At 49.0% G+C, this 13,592-nt stretch overlaps 3 protein-coding genes across 3 annotated transcripts; 1 reads left to right on the forward strand and 2 right to left on the reverse strand.

Annotated features, from left to right (window-relative positions):
* Positions 1-227: 227 nt before the first annotated feature.
* On the reverse strand, positions 228-2,634 carry LOC128723447 (SUMO-activating enzyme subunit 2). Its single transcript, XM_053817190.1, has 5 exons — positions 2,491-2,634; positions 2,208-2,362; positions 1,861-2,148; positions 1,261-1,787; positions 228-1,188 (listed from the first exon to the last, which is right to left on the reverse strand). Exons 1-5 carry the CDS (start codon positions 2,632-2,634, stop codon positions 329-331), a joined length of 1,974 nt encoding a protein of 657 aa, XP_053673165.1. The 3' UTR covers positions 228-328.
* Positions 2,635-3,311: 677 nt separating this feature from the next.
* On the forward strand, positions 3,312-5,736 carry LOC128723130 (zinc finger protein 813-like). Its single transcript, XM_053816841.1, has 2 exons — positions 3,312-3,343; positions 3,414-5,736. Exons 1-2 carry the CDS (start codon positions 3,312-3,314, stop codon positions 5,617-5,619), a joined length of 2,238 nt encoding a protein of 745 aa, XP_053672816.1. The 3' UTR covers positions 5,620-5,736.
* A 75-nt stretch (positions 5,737-5,811) lies between these two features.
* Positions 5,812-10,247, reverse strand: LOC128722960 (facilitated trehalose transporter Tret1-like). The gene is made up of 6 exons (XM_053816655.1): positions 10,160-10,247; positions 7,422-7,785; positions 6,872-7,215; positions 6,573-6,787; positions 6,305-6,505; positions 5,812-6,238 (listed from the first exon to the last, which is right to left on the reverse strand). Exons 1-6 carry the CDS (start codon positions 10,245-10,247, stop codon positions 6,008-6,010), a joined length of 1,443 nt encoding a protein of 480 aa, XP_053672630.1. The 3' UTR covers positions 5,812-6,007.
* Between the last annotated feature and the right edge of the window lie 3,345 nt (positions 10,248-13,592).

Consider the following 13,592-nt stretch of genomic DNA (forward strand, 5'->3'; position numbering starts at 1 on the left):
GGAAGCATTTGATAAATTTCGAGTTTGAGTGATTGATTTTACGGCATTTTCAATTCTTGACATGTATATTATTATTTGTATGACAAATTTATGTAAACTTTTAGAAGGATTAAATTTTCCCGCTAAAAATCCCTGGGTGTTTGTTTCTTTTTCTTAATAGAAAAATAAGATCAATCCAAAATAGTAGTTTAAACGAGCTGGACAGTATGCCAGATGGACATATTTATTTAAAGGAGATTGTTACGATCGTATAATTTATAGTTGATGTTACATCGATGATTACGACGGGCATTGAAGTTGGATCTACTCAAGATCTTATGATTTAACTTTAATCCATAATGATCAAATCATCATCATCATCATCATCATCATCATCCACCTCGTGCGCCGAAACTTTCGCTTTTTTGCTTGCAGGTTCGTCAGCTTCTTGTACGTGCTTTCGTTTCTCCACACCAGAACCACCAGCTGCAGCCGCAGGTTTGCCCTTTGATGTGGAGGGTTTCTCGTCGTCATCGTCCTCCACTATGCACAGATCATCTTCGTCGTCTTCATTGGCAGGTTGCTGTTTGCCATTTGAAGATCCATTCAATCCGCTAGACGTAGATGGCTGGGCATCGTCAGGCACCGGTGCCGTAGGTTTGCTTTCCGCTTCCTTCGGTTTCAACGAATCCGGATCAGCGACGATTTCAAAGGCGGCTTCCTCGCGCCCGGGGTCCTTGTGTAGGATCGTGATGCTGAGCTCATAATTTTGGAGGAAATCGTCCGCCTTCAAAATGCACCCATTGACTATCTTCATCTCATCTAGTTTCTTCTCGTTGTTGCAGTCCGTTTCTCCCTCCTCCGATGAAATCACGATCGTGCCTGTACCGTCCAGAATAACATCCGGACTGATCATGTTCAAGGCTTTGATTAAAATTTCATCACGAAATTCGCGGACGGTCAAGTTCTTCGTGTCGACTTTCAACACGACCTCGGGCTTGGCGGCGCACACGTAGCACTTCGGATTCGGAGGAATGATATTATTCTCTGGTACAATGAACTGATTGCGCCCGTTCACCCGTAAACGCACGTACACAGTATTGCATTTTTCGTACGCTTCCTTCAGCACGCGGAATGCACGCATGACGACTATGCCTGCCGTGATAGCGTTGGTTGTTGCAATCGCCGGTATAATGTTTCCTGCCATAGCTACAAAATACATTATATTATCATTTGTGTTCTACAGTTCCTACATCTGAACTGGACATCTGCTAAACTTACATTTGATTTCAAATCGGCTCTTTCTTGGAATGCCAAATATTTGAGCACGAATATTCGCACATGCTGCCACAAAATCCATCGCATCTTTGTCGTCTTTGTCCCACACCAGATGGTCCTCTTCCGAAAGTTTTGAAAATGATTTCTTCAGTGCCTGGATGCTTTCCTCGAATACTTTTACTGACTGTGCCTGACTCAGCACTTTCTGATCCCGCTGGACACTGTCTTCGATGATGCCGTCATCTTCTTCCATCACTGTATCCCATTTCGAAGGTTGTGGCGGAGTACGGTTCTTCCACAGATTCGACATACTAAGCAAGTAGTTGATGTCATCGAAGAACAGTTTATTGTAGATCTTCTCTGCATCAAAATCGCACTGCTTCGCCCAGGTGCGTGTGTTGACACGATCAACGTTTCCCTTCTCGTTTGCTTCCTTTGATAGGGCTTCATTGCCAGCGTCCGCGCCAGCTTCCGGATCAGCCGTGTCCGGCGAAACGTCTTCATCTTCATTACTCTCGCCAAATAGCTGACTAAAGAATAAAACAAAAGAATGGGTTTGAGGCATATTTCAAGTGATAGTTTTCTACAACAGACTTGACTTACTTGAACAGATGCTTTGCCCAAACAATACAATGAATAGGTTCTGACGGTGTGTTACGGATGGTGCATCCAGGGTATGTTTTTTGCGCCGGTTGGGGAAAACATTCGTAGCACGGTGTAACACCGCGCTTAATTAGTTCAACCTGCCCATTATACCCAGCCGTTCCTGATTCGATCAACGGAACATCAGCTGTCAAGCATAAGCGATTTACATGACTCCGCGCGGCACGATTATCTAGTGCATTAAGAACGATCGAAAATTGTTGGAAAAAATTTACGCCATAGTTGTTGCTGCAAGTATGTTTAGAATGTTAGTATATATTTCTCTGCAATGGGATGAAGCTACTTACGTCGTAATACTGTCATGGTATGCCTTAATCTTCGCATTTGGGTTAAAAGCGAGTGCACTCTCTCGAGCGACATTCGCTTTTGATTTGCCGACGTGCTCCTTGTGGAATAAAAATTGTCGGTTCAGATTGCTCACATCAATCGTATCCAAATCGATCTGTGGAATATGAGACGATGTTAAACCAGATTTTAAACTCTGAATGTTCAAACCCGATGTACCATTAACGACGAAATGTAAGGTTATGTTAGTCGTGACGCTACCCGGTAAATCTATTGGCTACTTACGATTTCAATATCTTGAAATCCCGTGAGAACGAGATTTTTTAAAATCTCACATCCAATACCACCGGCACCGACTACCAGCACCTTGGATTTGGTAATTTTCTCCTGCAGTCCCGCCTCGAAAACACCTTCAAGCTGGGCAGCCATATTTCGTCCGGTTCGGGAGAATCGCTAAATACAGGGGTGTGAATCGATTTAATTATACGATATAAGCAGTCTGCAATTGAACATACAAACTTAAGATCTGATTAGCGAAACAACTATGAAGATAACACACATATAAACTCACAGAATAAGCTGTTTTTCTGCAGAACCGGGTACACAAAATCGCAACACAAAACAGCGTTTGTTTCGTCCTTGTTTCAGCAACTTTTTGACAGTTAACGCCGAGAGAGATAAATACAGCGCATGAGAGAGATATACTTTGACAGCTTGTAACACATCTAACCAGTGCACAGTGGGTTAAACCGTTATGGAAATACTATCTAACAAATTATTAAATTATTTGATTTTATACAAATTTTGCTTTTTAGAATGAATTTTATTTAACAGAAACATATTATGAGAAATTTAGATTATAGCTTAGATACATTTCATAGATCTAACTGGTTCCCATAAGCTATTCCGTTGAGAAGAAGGCGTTACGAAATGTCAACAAAATGATTAAACTACACAACAGATTCTGTAGCTGCATCAAGCATGATTATCGTTTGCATTTCGTATTCCTATTCTGCTACTTAGCGGTAGGTTCCATCGTAATGTTCCTTTAATAGTTAAAGCAAAAGCCTATCGAAGAAACACCAGTGCCCTCTTGCCTTTCAGCAATGGATTATAACAGTGCGTACAACAAACCATTGTAAGTGATCGTGTGGTACTGTGTAGCATCCCAGGAGTTGATCGAATTGAATGTTATTGGTTTTTTTTAGCTGCGGTGTTTCTCAACCCCATCCTGGTAGTTCCGGTTTCTTTCAACAGAATTCCACACCTCCGACGTTTCTTAAAATCCCTAACCCTCCGGCATACATTAAGCAAGAATCGGTAGCTAAGAGTGATACGGCGATACCTGGGGGAACTGTAACACCACCCGTGAACTACAGTCAGAATCAGCACTATGCCGGGCAGGAACCGGAGAAACCATTTTTCTACGGAAAACCCTTCGATTTTCAGTATGTGCCGAATGCTTTCATACAGCCACATCCTCAGCAATTTACACAGCACCATCACCTGCATTCGCATGCAACTCACCACCATGCGACTCACGGTCAGCATCACCAACAACTCCAGGTGCAGCAACAGCAACAACAACTACAACAGCATTCTCCTGCTCCTGATACGGTGCCGTCTCATGTACACTCTGCACAGCAACAGGTGCAGCATATGGGACCGCAGCACCTTCAGAGAGCACAGCATGTTACAAATTTTCACGATTATCCAGATCATTCAAATGCTTCCAGCGTAGCTTCCGCTATAGAGCCTCCCGCGTACATAATTCAACAGTCGCCCGTTCCGTTGCTAACCAATGTTGCGATGCCGTCTCCTTCCCACTCGATTGCAGCAAGTGCAGCACCGCCTGCCGCACAGCAGGGATCCCGTTTCAGCTGTGAAACCTGTCCAAAATCGTTCGATACGAAAGCGAAACTGAGCAAACACGCCAAGACGCACTTAGTGCAGGCTTGCAAACAGGAGTTCAAATGTAGGATGTGCGAAAAAGTGTTTCGCACAAAAAGCACACTAATATGCCACGAGAAGGTGCATGGGGAAAACGGCGTGGATAATAACTTCCCGTGTGCCGAGTGCGGCAAGGTGTTTGCATCGGATGAAAAGTTGCAGGTGCATCGTCGATTGCATACTGGAGAAAAACCGTATCAGTGCAAGGTATGCATGAAACGGTTCAACCACCAGTCGAACCTGATCGTGCATTCGCGCATACACGAGAAGGTAAAGAAGGAACTAAAGTGCACACAGTGCACCAAGGTGCTGGACAACGAGGAGCGTTTGGCCATCCATATGCGGGTGCACACTGGCGAAAAACCGTACAAATGTTCGTACTGTGACAAACGCTTCAATCACAAAAGTACGGTCAGCACGCACGAAAAGTCGTCACACATCGCGGCCAACTCGTTCAAGTGCGACCGGTGCCATAAAACGTTCAATCAAAAGTGCCAACTGCAGTACCACGAAAAGCTGCAGGACGAACAGACGTACACGTGTCCGCTCTGCGATAAGGTGTTTTGTTACAAGGCCGGCCACGAGGAGCACATGTACAAGGTGCACTTTCCGAAAACGAAAAAAAGCCATAAGAAACGTCACGCTGGTGATGTTGGAGGTGAGAGCAACAGGATAGTCAGCGAGGGCAGAAATAAGTTCAAATGCACCGTTTGCGATCGCCGGTTTTACTACAAACGCGCACTCGAGGTGCATATGGGGGTGCATGACGCTACGCTGGATGTAAACGTACTGTATTTCTCGTGCAATTACTGCCCAGAGACGTTCACGGACGAGGGACCACTGCAAAAGCACGAAGCAGAACACGTGGAAAACGGGACGACAGACTTCCTGCAGAACATGAAAGCGCTCGAGCAGACGGAAAATCCTGAAAACGGACAGGGAGATGACGAATTCCGCTGTGCGCTGTGTTTTAAGCGCTTCGACGATCGAGAGACACTGCACGAACATCACAAAACGCACCTTTGCCAGAACCGGGACTGCACCAAGTGTGGACCGGTGCACGATGAGGAGTTTCAGTTCACAAACAGCACGTACGACGCTAACGAGGACACCCGGGAGACGGTCTGCAACGTTTGTTATCGGGTGCTACCGTCGTTCGAGCAGTTCCAGACCCATTTCCATTACCACACGTCACGTGTTCCGTTCTACTGCTACCATTGCCGGATTGAGTTTAACGATAAGCGCGAGCTGTACGCACACACGAAGACGCATTCTCCGCGCGAGCTGGAGTCGTACACGTGCGAGGTGTGTGCGAAGGTGTTCTCAACGAAGGGCAACTTCAAGCGGCATCTGAAATCTCACGAATCGGTGCGTGCGTTTGCTTGCGACCGATGCTCTAAGCAATACGATTACAAAAGTGCCCTCGAGGCCCATCTGAAGAAATCCCACGATATCAAGCTGTAGCCCGTTTTGGTGATTCCGCACTGATGCAGTGCAGTTCATCTAGTTATAGTTTAGTGCTTATACGATCTGCTGAAGGGTGGCTTCCATAAACCGTAAATTACACGAATAGTATGTAAGAAAGCGATGCAATAAAGTACCAGTGAGGTATGTTTTATAGCAGATTATTTGTTTTTATTCAACCCGCTAAATAAATGACTCCCCGGGACGGATAATCGATCGTTTGGCGCCCTTTCTGCTTTGTTTCGATTGTGTGATGAGAATCCATCTGGCAAACGGTTAACACGTTAAATATGTACAATATACGCTACTTCTATAAATAATGACATTTAAGTTGCTTGATGACTATGTACAAAAACGGTTGGCATTTTCCTCCCACTGCCAACTGCCCTTAGTTCTTAATGTTGTTCTCCATTGCGTGTATGATCTGCTCGATGCTTCGGCCTCGCGTCTCTGGTATAACGATGGCGTTGAAGAGACCGGCAGTTAGGCACACGGCGCTGAACACCCACATACAGCCATGCACACCAATCAGTTCGACCATCGCGGGGAAGTACTTCACAACCAGGAAGCTGATCATCCACAGGAACGCCGTGCACAAAGAGCCGCCAAGACTACGCACCTGGTTGTCGGGAAGTGGCATTATTATTACAACATTCCATAAGCAATCTTGAAGGGTTTATCGTACCTTTGGTGGAAGAATTTCAGACAAAATGACGAACGTCAGCGGCAGCAGCCCGACGGATGCGATGAAAATGACAAACGACAGGCTAGCGACCGGGATCCAATTAATGGCACTAACGTCCACGTGTTGGCTCTTCAAATAACCATGCGTCCCCATCACAAACAGGCCGATCGCAGCGAAGAAGCACGTTGCAATGTACACGTGCTGGAACGATACACGATTGAATGATTATCATACTGGCGAAATACGAGCCTCACGGTTTTAGGAATACCTTGCGCTGGCAACGATCAACGATGATTGTCGATCCGTACGAGCCGATAATCTGTATAGCGCCTACCACAATGGCGGCCATGTTGGGATCGAGATCGGAACCGGCGTCGGCAAAGATCTGTGCGGTGTAATTGATTAGGGCGAAACATCCCGAGAGCTGATTGAGCGATACCAACACCAGCCCGATTAGGAGGGCTTTCCGAGCGGATTGTGGAGCTGTCGGTGAAGGTCGGGCAAGGACAATTACATCATTAAAACCCACGAAAGCCATTGGAACATCGCAAAGCAGCTGCTACTTACCGAAGTCGGCCAATGAAATGCTGCTCTGTTCCGAGCTGTCCTTATCGCCGGATACCTGCACCAGTAGACCGTCCATTTCCGATCGCAACATCTCGAGATGATCGGGCGTGGAAGTGTACCCACGCAGGTACTTTAGCGAGCTTTCTGCGTCCCGGACACGGTTCCGGCGGATGAGATACTGTGGCGTTTCGGGGAATTGCAGAAAAAGCACCAAGAACACGATGGGAAGAGCAAACAGGATGTACGCCGTCAGGTGGTAGGAAAGGTAGCTTCCCATCACGAACGACAACAACGTGCCGATGTTGAGAAACAGTATGAAGAATGACCCAAGTGTACCGCGGATTCTGTGGAAGAGAATGTGAAGCAAACATTCACCAGGTGCACTCTTCGATGCGTAGCTTTAAACGCTGATTGTACCACGTGTTGTTGTTGCAGCCTGCCGGAAACAGATGCGCTGTTTTCCGATGACCTTGAACGTGATTGGCAATCTCGCTCGCTGCGTCGTTCTTTTAATCACATTGTACACCCACCCCATCGCCCCCAAACGTACCTGTCTTCAGCGATTTCGGTGACGTACATAGGCACCAGCAGGAAAACACCAGCCGCTCCAAGTCCTGCCAGCAACCGGGCCACATACAGCACCTCGACGGTGGTTCCAAACGCGACACAACCCCAAAATCCAACCAACGGAAGAGCCGTCGCCAGCAGTGACGCCTTGCGGCCAAACTTTTCCGCACTCCAGCCAAACAGGAAGGTACCACAGAACGCTCCGATACAGAGCAAGGACGCGATCCAGGTCGCTTGTACGTCCGTCACCGGACCGTGGTCGAGCGGGGAGTCGGGTGAGATGAGTAGCGGCAGAAACGGGGACAACCAACCGATCGCGGTGCCCAGCGACAGCGAGATGATGTTGGCTGCAAACGGCCGATTAGGGAAAGGTAAATGTATCGTCGGTGAGATAAGTACCGCCGGTCGGTAAACAACACGGTGGGGTGGTCAACAACAGCCCATCAACAATGAACAAAAGAAGAAGAAGAAGAAAAAGAAAAAGCCTACAAGCTGAAAAGACAAATCATCTGCGAGACCTTCACGCAGGGGACTCATCTGGCGATTATCAACAGCTCCAAAGACAAGCCCCAAGATGTTGTCGCCTGTCGTGTGCCTATTTTTGCGCACCCAATCATCCTGACGGGGTTGGGAGCTGGGAATAGGGGGGAGGGGGTTTAAAAATAGCACCCCCTTTTTGCGGTGGTTCCGATATCAAAGCGACCCTTCTCCTTCCGAAGCCACGGCCAAACGATACCAATCTAATCGTCCGCTCGATTGGCCGTTCCGGTTCGGGGCGTTCATGCGTGGCGGAGCAGACATCAGTCGCAGGTAGCGGTTAATCACAAACAGGCGGTGGTGGGGTCTATTTATCGAACCGCCCCGGTAAGGTCACGAATTATCACCGAAGGTGCACTAGCCCACCGAGCCGGTTATGAGGTGAAGTGAGTAACCGTGTGTGTGTGTGTGGTTTTCGTCCTTCGATCCGATCTTCAAGATAATTCCCGTTGCCCTCAGCCCTTTCGATAGCCAGCCAGCCAATTGCTTAGTAAACAGAGGCACCGGCACTTTAGCACCTAATGACCGGCGGCAAGTATGACCAGCTGCCGGAAGTAGCTTTCTTTGTGTTCTATATATCGCTCTCTAAAAGGTGATTTGATTAAAATTACGATCACCTCAGATTTTGGAACCTTAGGTTGGAAAACTGACAGTTGAAATCGAAAGGGGCAAAACGGGAATGAGATTCACTTTCAAGGGTTTCAAAAGGGGGGTGTAGGTTACACGCTGGAGAGCGCTGATGGCGTGTTCGATTGTTATCGCTCTAATGGACACCCGTAAAACGGATGCAGCTGATGTTACAACCCATGGCACACTGTGAAGCGCATCTAGTAATCACTCGTTGCTAGGGGTTGTAAACGGGGGTGTTTTGTTCATTTTCAGCCTGGCTTCCACTGTCCACTGATGCACTTAATTTATCACAAATTCAGAGGCAAATGATCGCGTAGCACTTAACCATCGGACTGCAAGTCTACAGCGATTCGCTCGCCCAAAAAACCCTTCATCCCTTAGAAAAATAAACAACCGCCCTACCAGCGCAGGCTTTGTGTTCGGCTGTAGAAAGAAACCGACTCCTGCATCCCGCCACGATGACACGCATTGCCGTTTTTCTCGGTTTGTCCGTGCGGTGATTAACTTCGAACCTGCGATTTGCAACCTCCGAGGGTGACTGACTAGCTGGGTGGCCGGGGAAAAAAGGCAACACAATACGACCACCAGCACCAGAAGCCTCCTCAGGGTTCGGCCATTTCCATAGCCTTCCTGTGGGGCCGCAGTATCGAATCTGCGGTGCCGTTGCAGTGTGTTTGTTCGACGAAACTCTCCTCCCAAAACAGCATGTGAGCAAACAAACGTTTCGTAAATCCCCAAACCAAAGGCAACACAAGGGAACGCTGCGGTGGGTGGGCGTGAGGTCGAGGGTGAAGAGTCTAAACAAAAGAAAAAAAAGCGTGGCATTGTGTGGCGCCCGGGAAGGAACACGATTGCAGCATCACCTGGTGGAGGAGTACGTTTAGGGCACTTTTTTCCGACCCACAAGGATACCGGGTTGTGATCGGGAGAAATGAACCTTCTGGTTGGACACCCTTTCGTAGGCTTGGCGTTTTGGCTCGAAGGCTCACGGAACAACAAATAAACACCCCACAGCACCGAGAAAAGGTTCTAAGGGCCAGACTGTGCAAACAACCGACCATTGATCGCAATCCGTGCCAGCCTCCAATCGACTTCAGTTCATCAGTTCTCGCGCAGTAGCGATGGCGTTCAACACCGCGGTGGTAGAAGTTGCCTTCCGAGATGAGATTTCATTGCCAGTGATACTTCCCGTGGGAAATTGGAACACACACACGCCGGCCGGGGTGAGCCATTGTGAGGTGCACTTGTGATGTGAGAGAATTCAAAAAAAAAAAGGTGGCCACGTGCATTGCTCATGCCCCACCGATCGTGAGGGGTTTGGGCGGTGGTGTTTCGGTGAGTTCGATGCTTAGTACTACTGTTATTATAGCGCTAACCGTCGATTGTGTTTGGTTCGTGCACGTACGCGGATAATGACGGGGAGAACGAGGGCCGCTCAACATTGAACTTGGCACTGGTAGACACAAATCGATCGGTTTCGCGTACCGGCGCCATTTTCCCTTCGTGCGCGTTTGCAGAAAGGCGCATAACGCAACAGTTCGGCATGATAATTACCTCCGATGGCGGCCAAATACAGCTTGACAATCTTCCGGTCCGGTTTGATCGTGCCCGAACCATTCGAGCAGTGTTTTTCAGCCGTCATTTTGTGTCGCTGTCGCTGCTTCCGGTGTGTCGAAAACTGGGAACGCCAAAAATCACACACTCAAACACCCACACGCACGTACGCACGCACAGCGAGTTTCACCGAATTCGGGAAGTGACGTCACAACACGTGATTGGGTCCTTTTTGGAAGGTCCTTGTTCCTGTTCCTGCGCCTTCACTCGCACGTGCTTTGTAGCTCCTCGATCCTCGATCGATCGCGTCCTGATCACGATCGACGATAGGTGAACAGAGAGTGAACAGAGAGATAGAACGAGTGACGGGAAGAAGAAGAAGAAGATTAAAAAAGCACACACCAGGAGAGCAGAAAGCACACGCGGCCAGGAATCACAACAGCGACCGTGTTACTCGACCGATGGATCGAGCGCGAATGCGTTTTTTAGCCGCGCGTCCAGCGCCTTGGTTCTCGTGTGTGTGTTCGCATAAAACGCAACCGACGCTTGGACCGGCGTTGGTCGGCGGTGGTGGCGCCTCCGCTATCACCCTTCCCTCTCGGACCTTCCCCATAACCCCGCTCCAGCCCCTTAGGGTGCAAGGCGATGGGCATTGGCGTGTGTTTGATTTGATTCTGTCCCGCGTTGATCTCCCTGGAGCTGGTTGGATATGGCGGCTTGAGGGATTTATCAGCAGCGTGCTGTTTGTCTCTCGGTTGGTGAACTCCGGTGATGGGATCCGGTGATCCGGATGGAAGGTTTCTCATCCGCGCGGGAGAAGGGAAGGAATTTAGTCTCGCTTAGTTATGATCGTTTTATGCAAAAAGGGCCAACGGCCGTGTGTGACCATGGCAGTAAGAGAAAGATGCTTCAGTTGACGTGTGGGCTGATGACGTATGATCGATCATAAACGGTAGGGCTTTGCTTAAACGACACCTATCTGCGAGTCTGGTAGATTAGAAACCGACCGGATGCCGAACCGCGAGTTCCTGCTTGTTGTGTACGGAAGTGACTCCGGGCAGCCAAATAAGAGCATGTATATTTAACCGCTCAAGGACACGGTCTGGGGCTGCTCGTTCGGTGGTTCTTCTGGTACTTTTGGTTCCCTTTCCGGATGGTGTCAGCAAGGTCAATCGTTGCCAAAAATTCTGACCGCGGAATCGGAGTACTTCTGCAGACATGTTGTGCCGCCAGATCGGGCTCATGCTCAAATGAACACAGCACTTTTGGGGTACATTTGCATAAAGCGAATTGAAGGCAATTCAATGCTGTTACGCAAAAAAAACCCATCGGATGTCAATTATCGTGTACAGGTGCAAAAACGCATCACCGTTTGGTCGCGTGGACCGCCAACGTTGCGTCGCCACGATCACCTCACTTTTTTTGCTCTCTCTCCGTCGATTTCCCAGACAAACTTATTAATTTTAACGAGTGAACATTATGCTGATTCGGGCAGGGGAGACGTGTGCTGGTAAACGACGCTCCAGCCGGCACCTTTTTGGACTTTGTTTGATCAATGTGGGTCTGGGGCTTTGTCAAGCCGGCTGTTAAGTTGTTAGCCTGCGAACACGTGTGATCACTACAATCAGCAGGTATTGTATCGTTTGCATCCCTTAAGCCCTGTAGGAGAGTTAGACTGCTTTTAGTGGCTGTGTTAGGTGGAGCTTTTCGAGTTACAATCGAGCGTACCAGCTTCGGAGGAAGTGTAATGAAATCGCGCACTTATTTTCATCACCCGAGCCAGCGAAAATCAGCAAAAATAATGTCAAGCGCAAACGCGCTATCAGGGAAGTACATAATTGATGGCCCATTCGTAATTGCCAATTACACTATTGGCAATCGGTGCTCGAGCTATCCTTCCAATTCGGATCCATTTCTAACAGATAGCACCGGCGCAAGAACATAAAACAGGTTAACAGGCCGTAGGGCGGTCTCTGCGGCACAGATACTCCTGCGGAATCGTACCGAAGGGCCCTTTAAGCCCCCTAGAGGCACCTAATTAGCCGGTTCGCTAATCGAAACCTAAGCCACTCGCCAGTTTGCGGTGGGACGGTTGACGAAAAAAAAAGAAAACCTTCGCCACGGCTGGCCAAGACACCAAAATTTAACAATTGTGCCGGTGGTGATCGGTCCTTCGCAGGATGGCTGCGAAATTGGTTCATCGTGTGGCGCGGAACCACTGATTGGCGGAATGAGGATTACCGCATGACCTCCGCCCTTTCCCCCTCTCTCACCACCAACCAGGGCCAATCGTCATCCTCACGGGTTGAATGGGAAAATAAAATATAAAAAAAGAACCCTTGCGTCAAAGACGACAATGCTGATATCCTTCCACGGTAATTGCGCTCGTTTGCGGGTCGTTGCGTGAAATTTAATCAAATCGCCGCGTCGGAGTGCGGCACCTTTCGCGTTTCAGCGGGGCCAAAAGGGCGCAATACCCCCCCCCTCCCCCCTTCCGTTCCACCTCTCAGACACTTAAGGGGGGGTTTAAAGGAACAATAAAAAAAGCCGTGACGTACAACGAGCGCCACTGCGACAGGTACTTCACGGGGCCTAAGTGAACTCCAGCGTAACGCGACCTTGCACGGACCGCAATCGCACAAACCGGGCAGCATGGCGCACGCCGAAGAACAGGCAAACGGGCCTACTTCCGGAATACTCCTCGTCATTCCACCCCCAGGGGTTGTTTGGAACGTGTCGATACGCGATCGCCTGGCCTGTTGCAGCGATTCCGTTCGATCCCACCCGGTTGACTAATTGGGCATTCTTGACTCGTCAGCCGGTTCTTCCTTCCCCCGTCCATTGGAGGGGAAGCCGACCACTTCGTACGGCGGCTCATTACCACGCAGAAATCTGCCCCCAGGCCAGGCGACCTTCGCGAGCGGAGACAAAACAAAACACTTTCGGTTGCGCGAACCGGTATGCGCCACGAACCGGTTCTGTAGAGGAGTGTTCCGTTTGATTGAGCGTGAAAGTGGCGGGAGGCCGGTTCGATCCGGTACCGGTACGGGAGGGACATCGTGCGTGCGTGTAGAATGAATGTTCTGTTTGTATAATTAATCGCGCCTGGTCGGAAGCGCCCCTAGAGGGGTCAAACTGAACGGTGGAAATGCGCGATCAGCTGGTGGGGTCGGTTGTTACGGTAAACGTAGCGGAAGAAACATAACTCACCTCTTGGTGATATGTTTATTTTTTGCAATTTTTTTTCTCGCACACACCACGCGGCGCAATGATAGTGCGCAACGTGCAGCGTGTGTTCACGCACTTGCCAATCGACATGCACGGATCATCATCGAGCGCATCGAGCACGCGGGAACTGGTGGATTGACGATGGGGTGCGTGGGGGAGCGAAATTTGCATGCCTCTTACAGCTTTGCCACTTTGTCACTTCCTG

Source organism: Anopheles nili, chromosome 3 (genome assembly GCF_943737925.1).
Source record: "Anopheles nili chromosome 3, idAnoNiliSN_F5_01, whole genome shotgun sequence".
Taxonomy (NCBI): domain Eukaryota; kingdom Metazoa; phylum Arthropoda; class Insecta; order Diptera; family Culicidae; genus Anopheles; species Anopheles nili.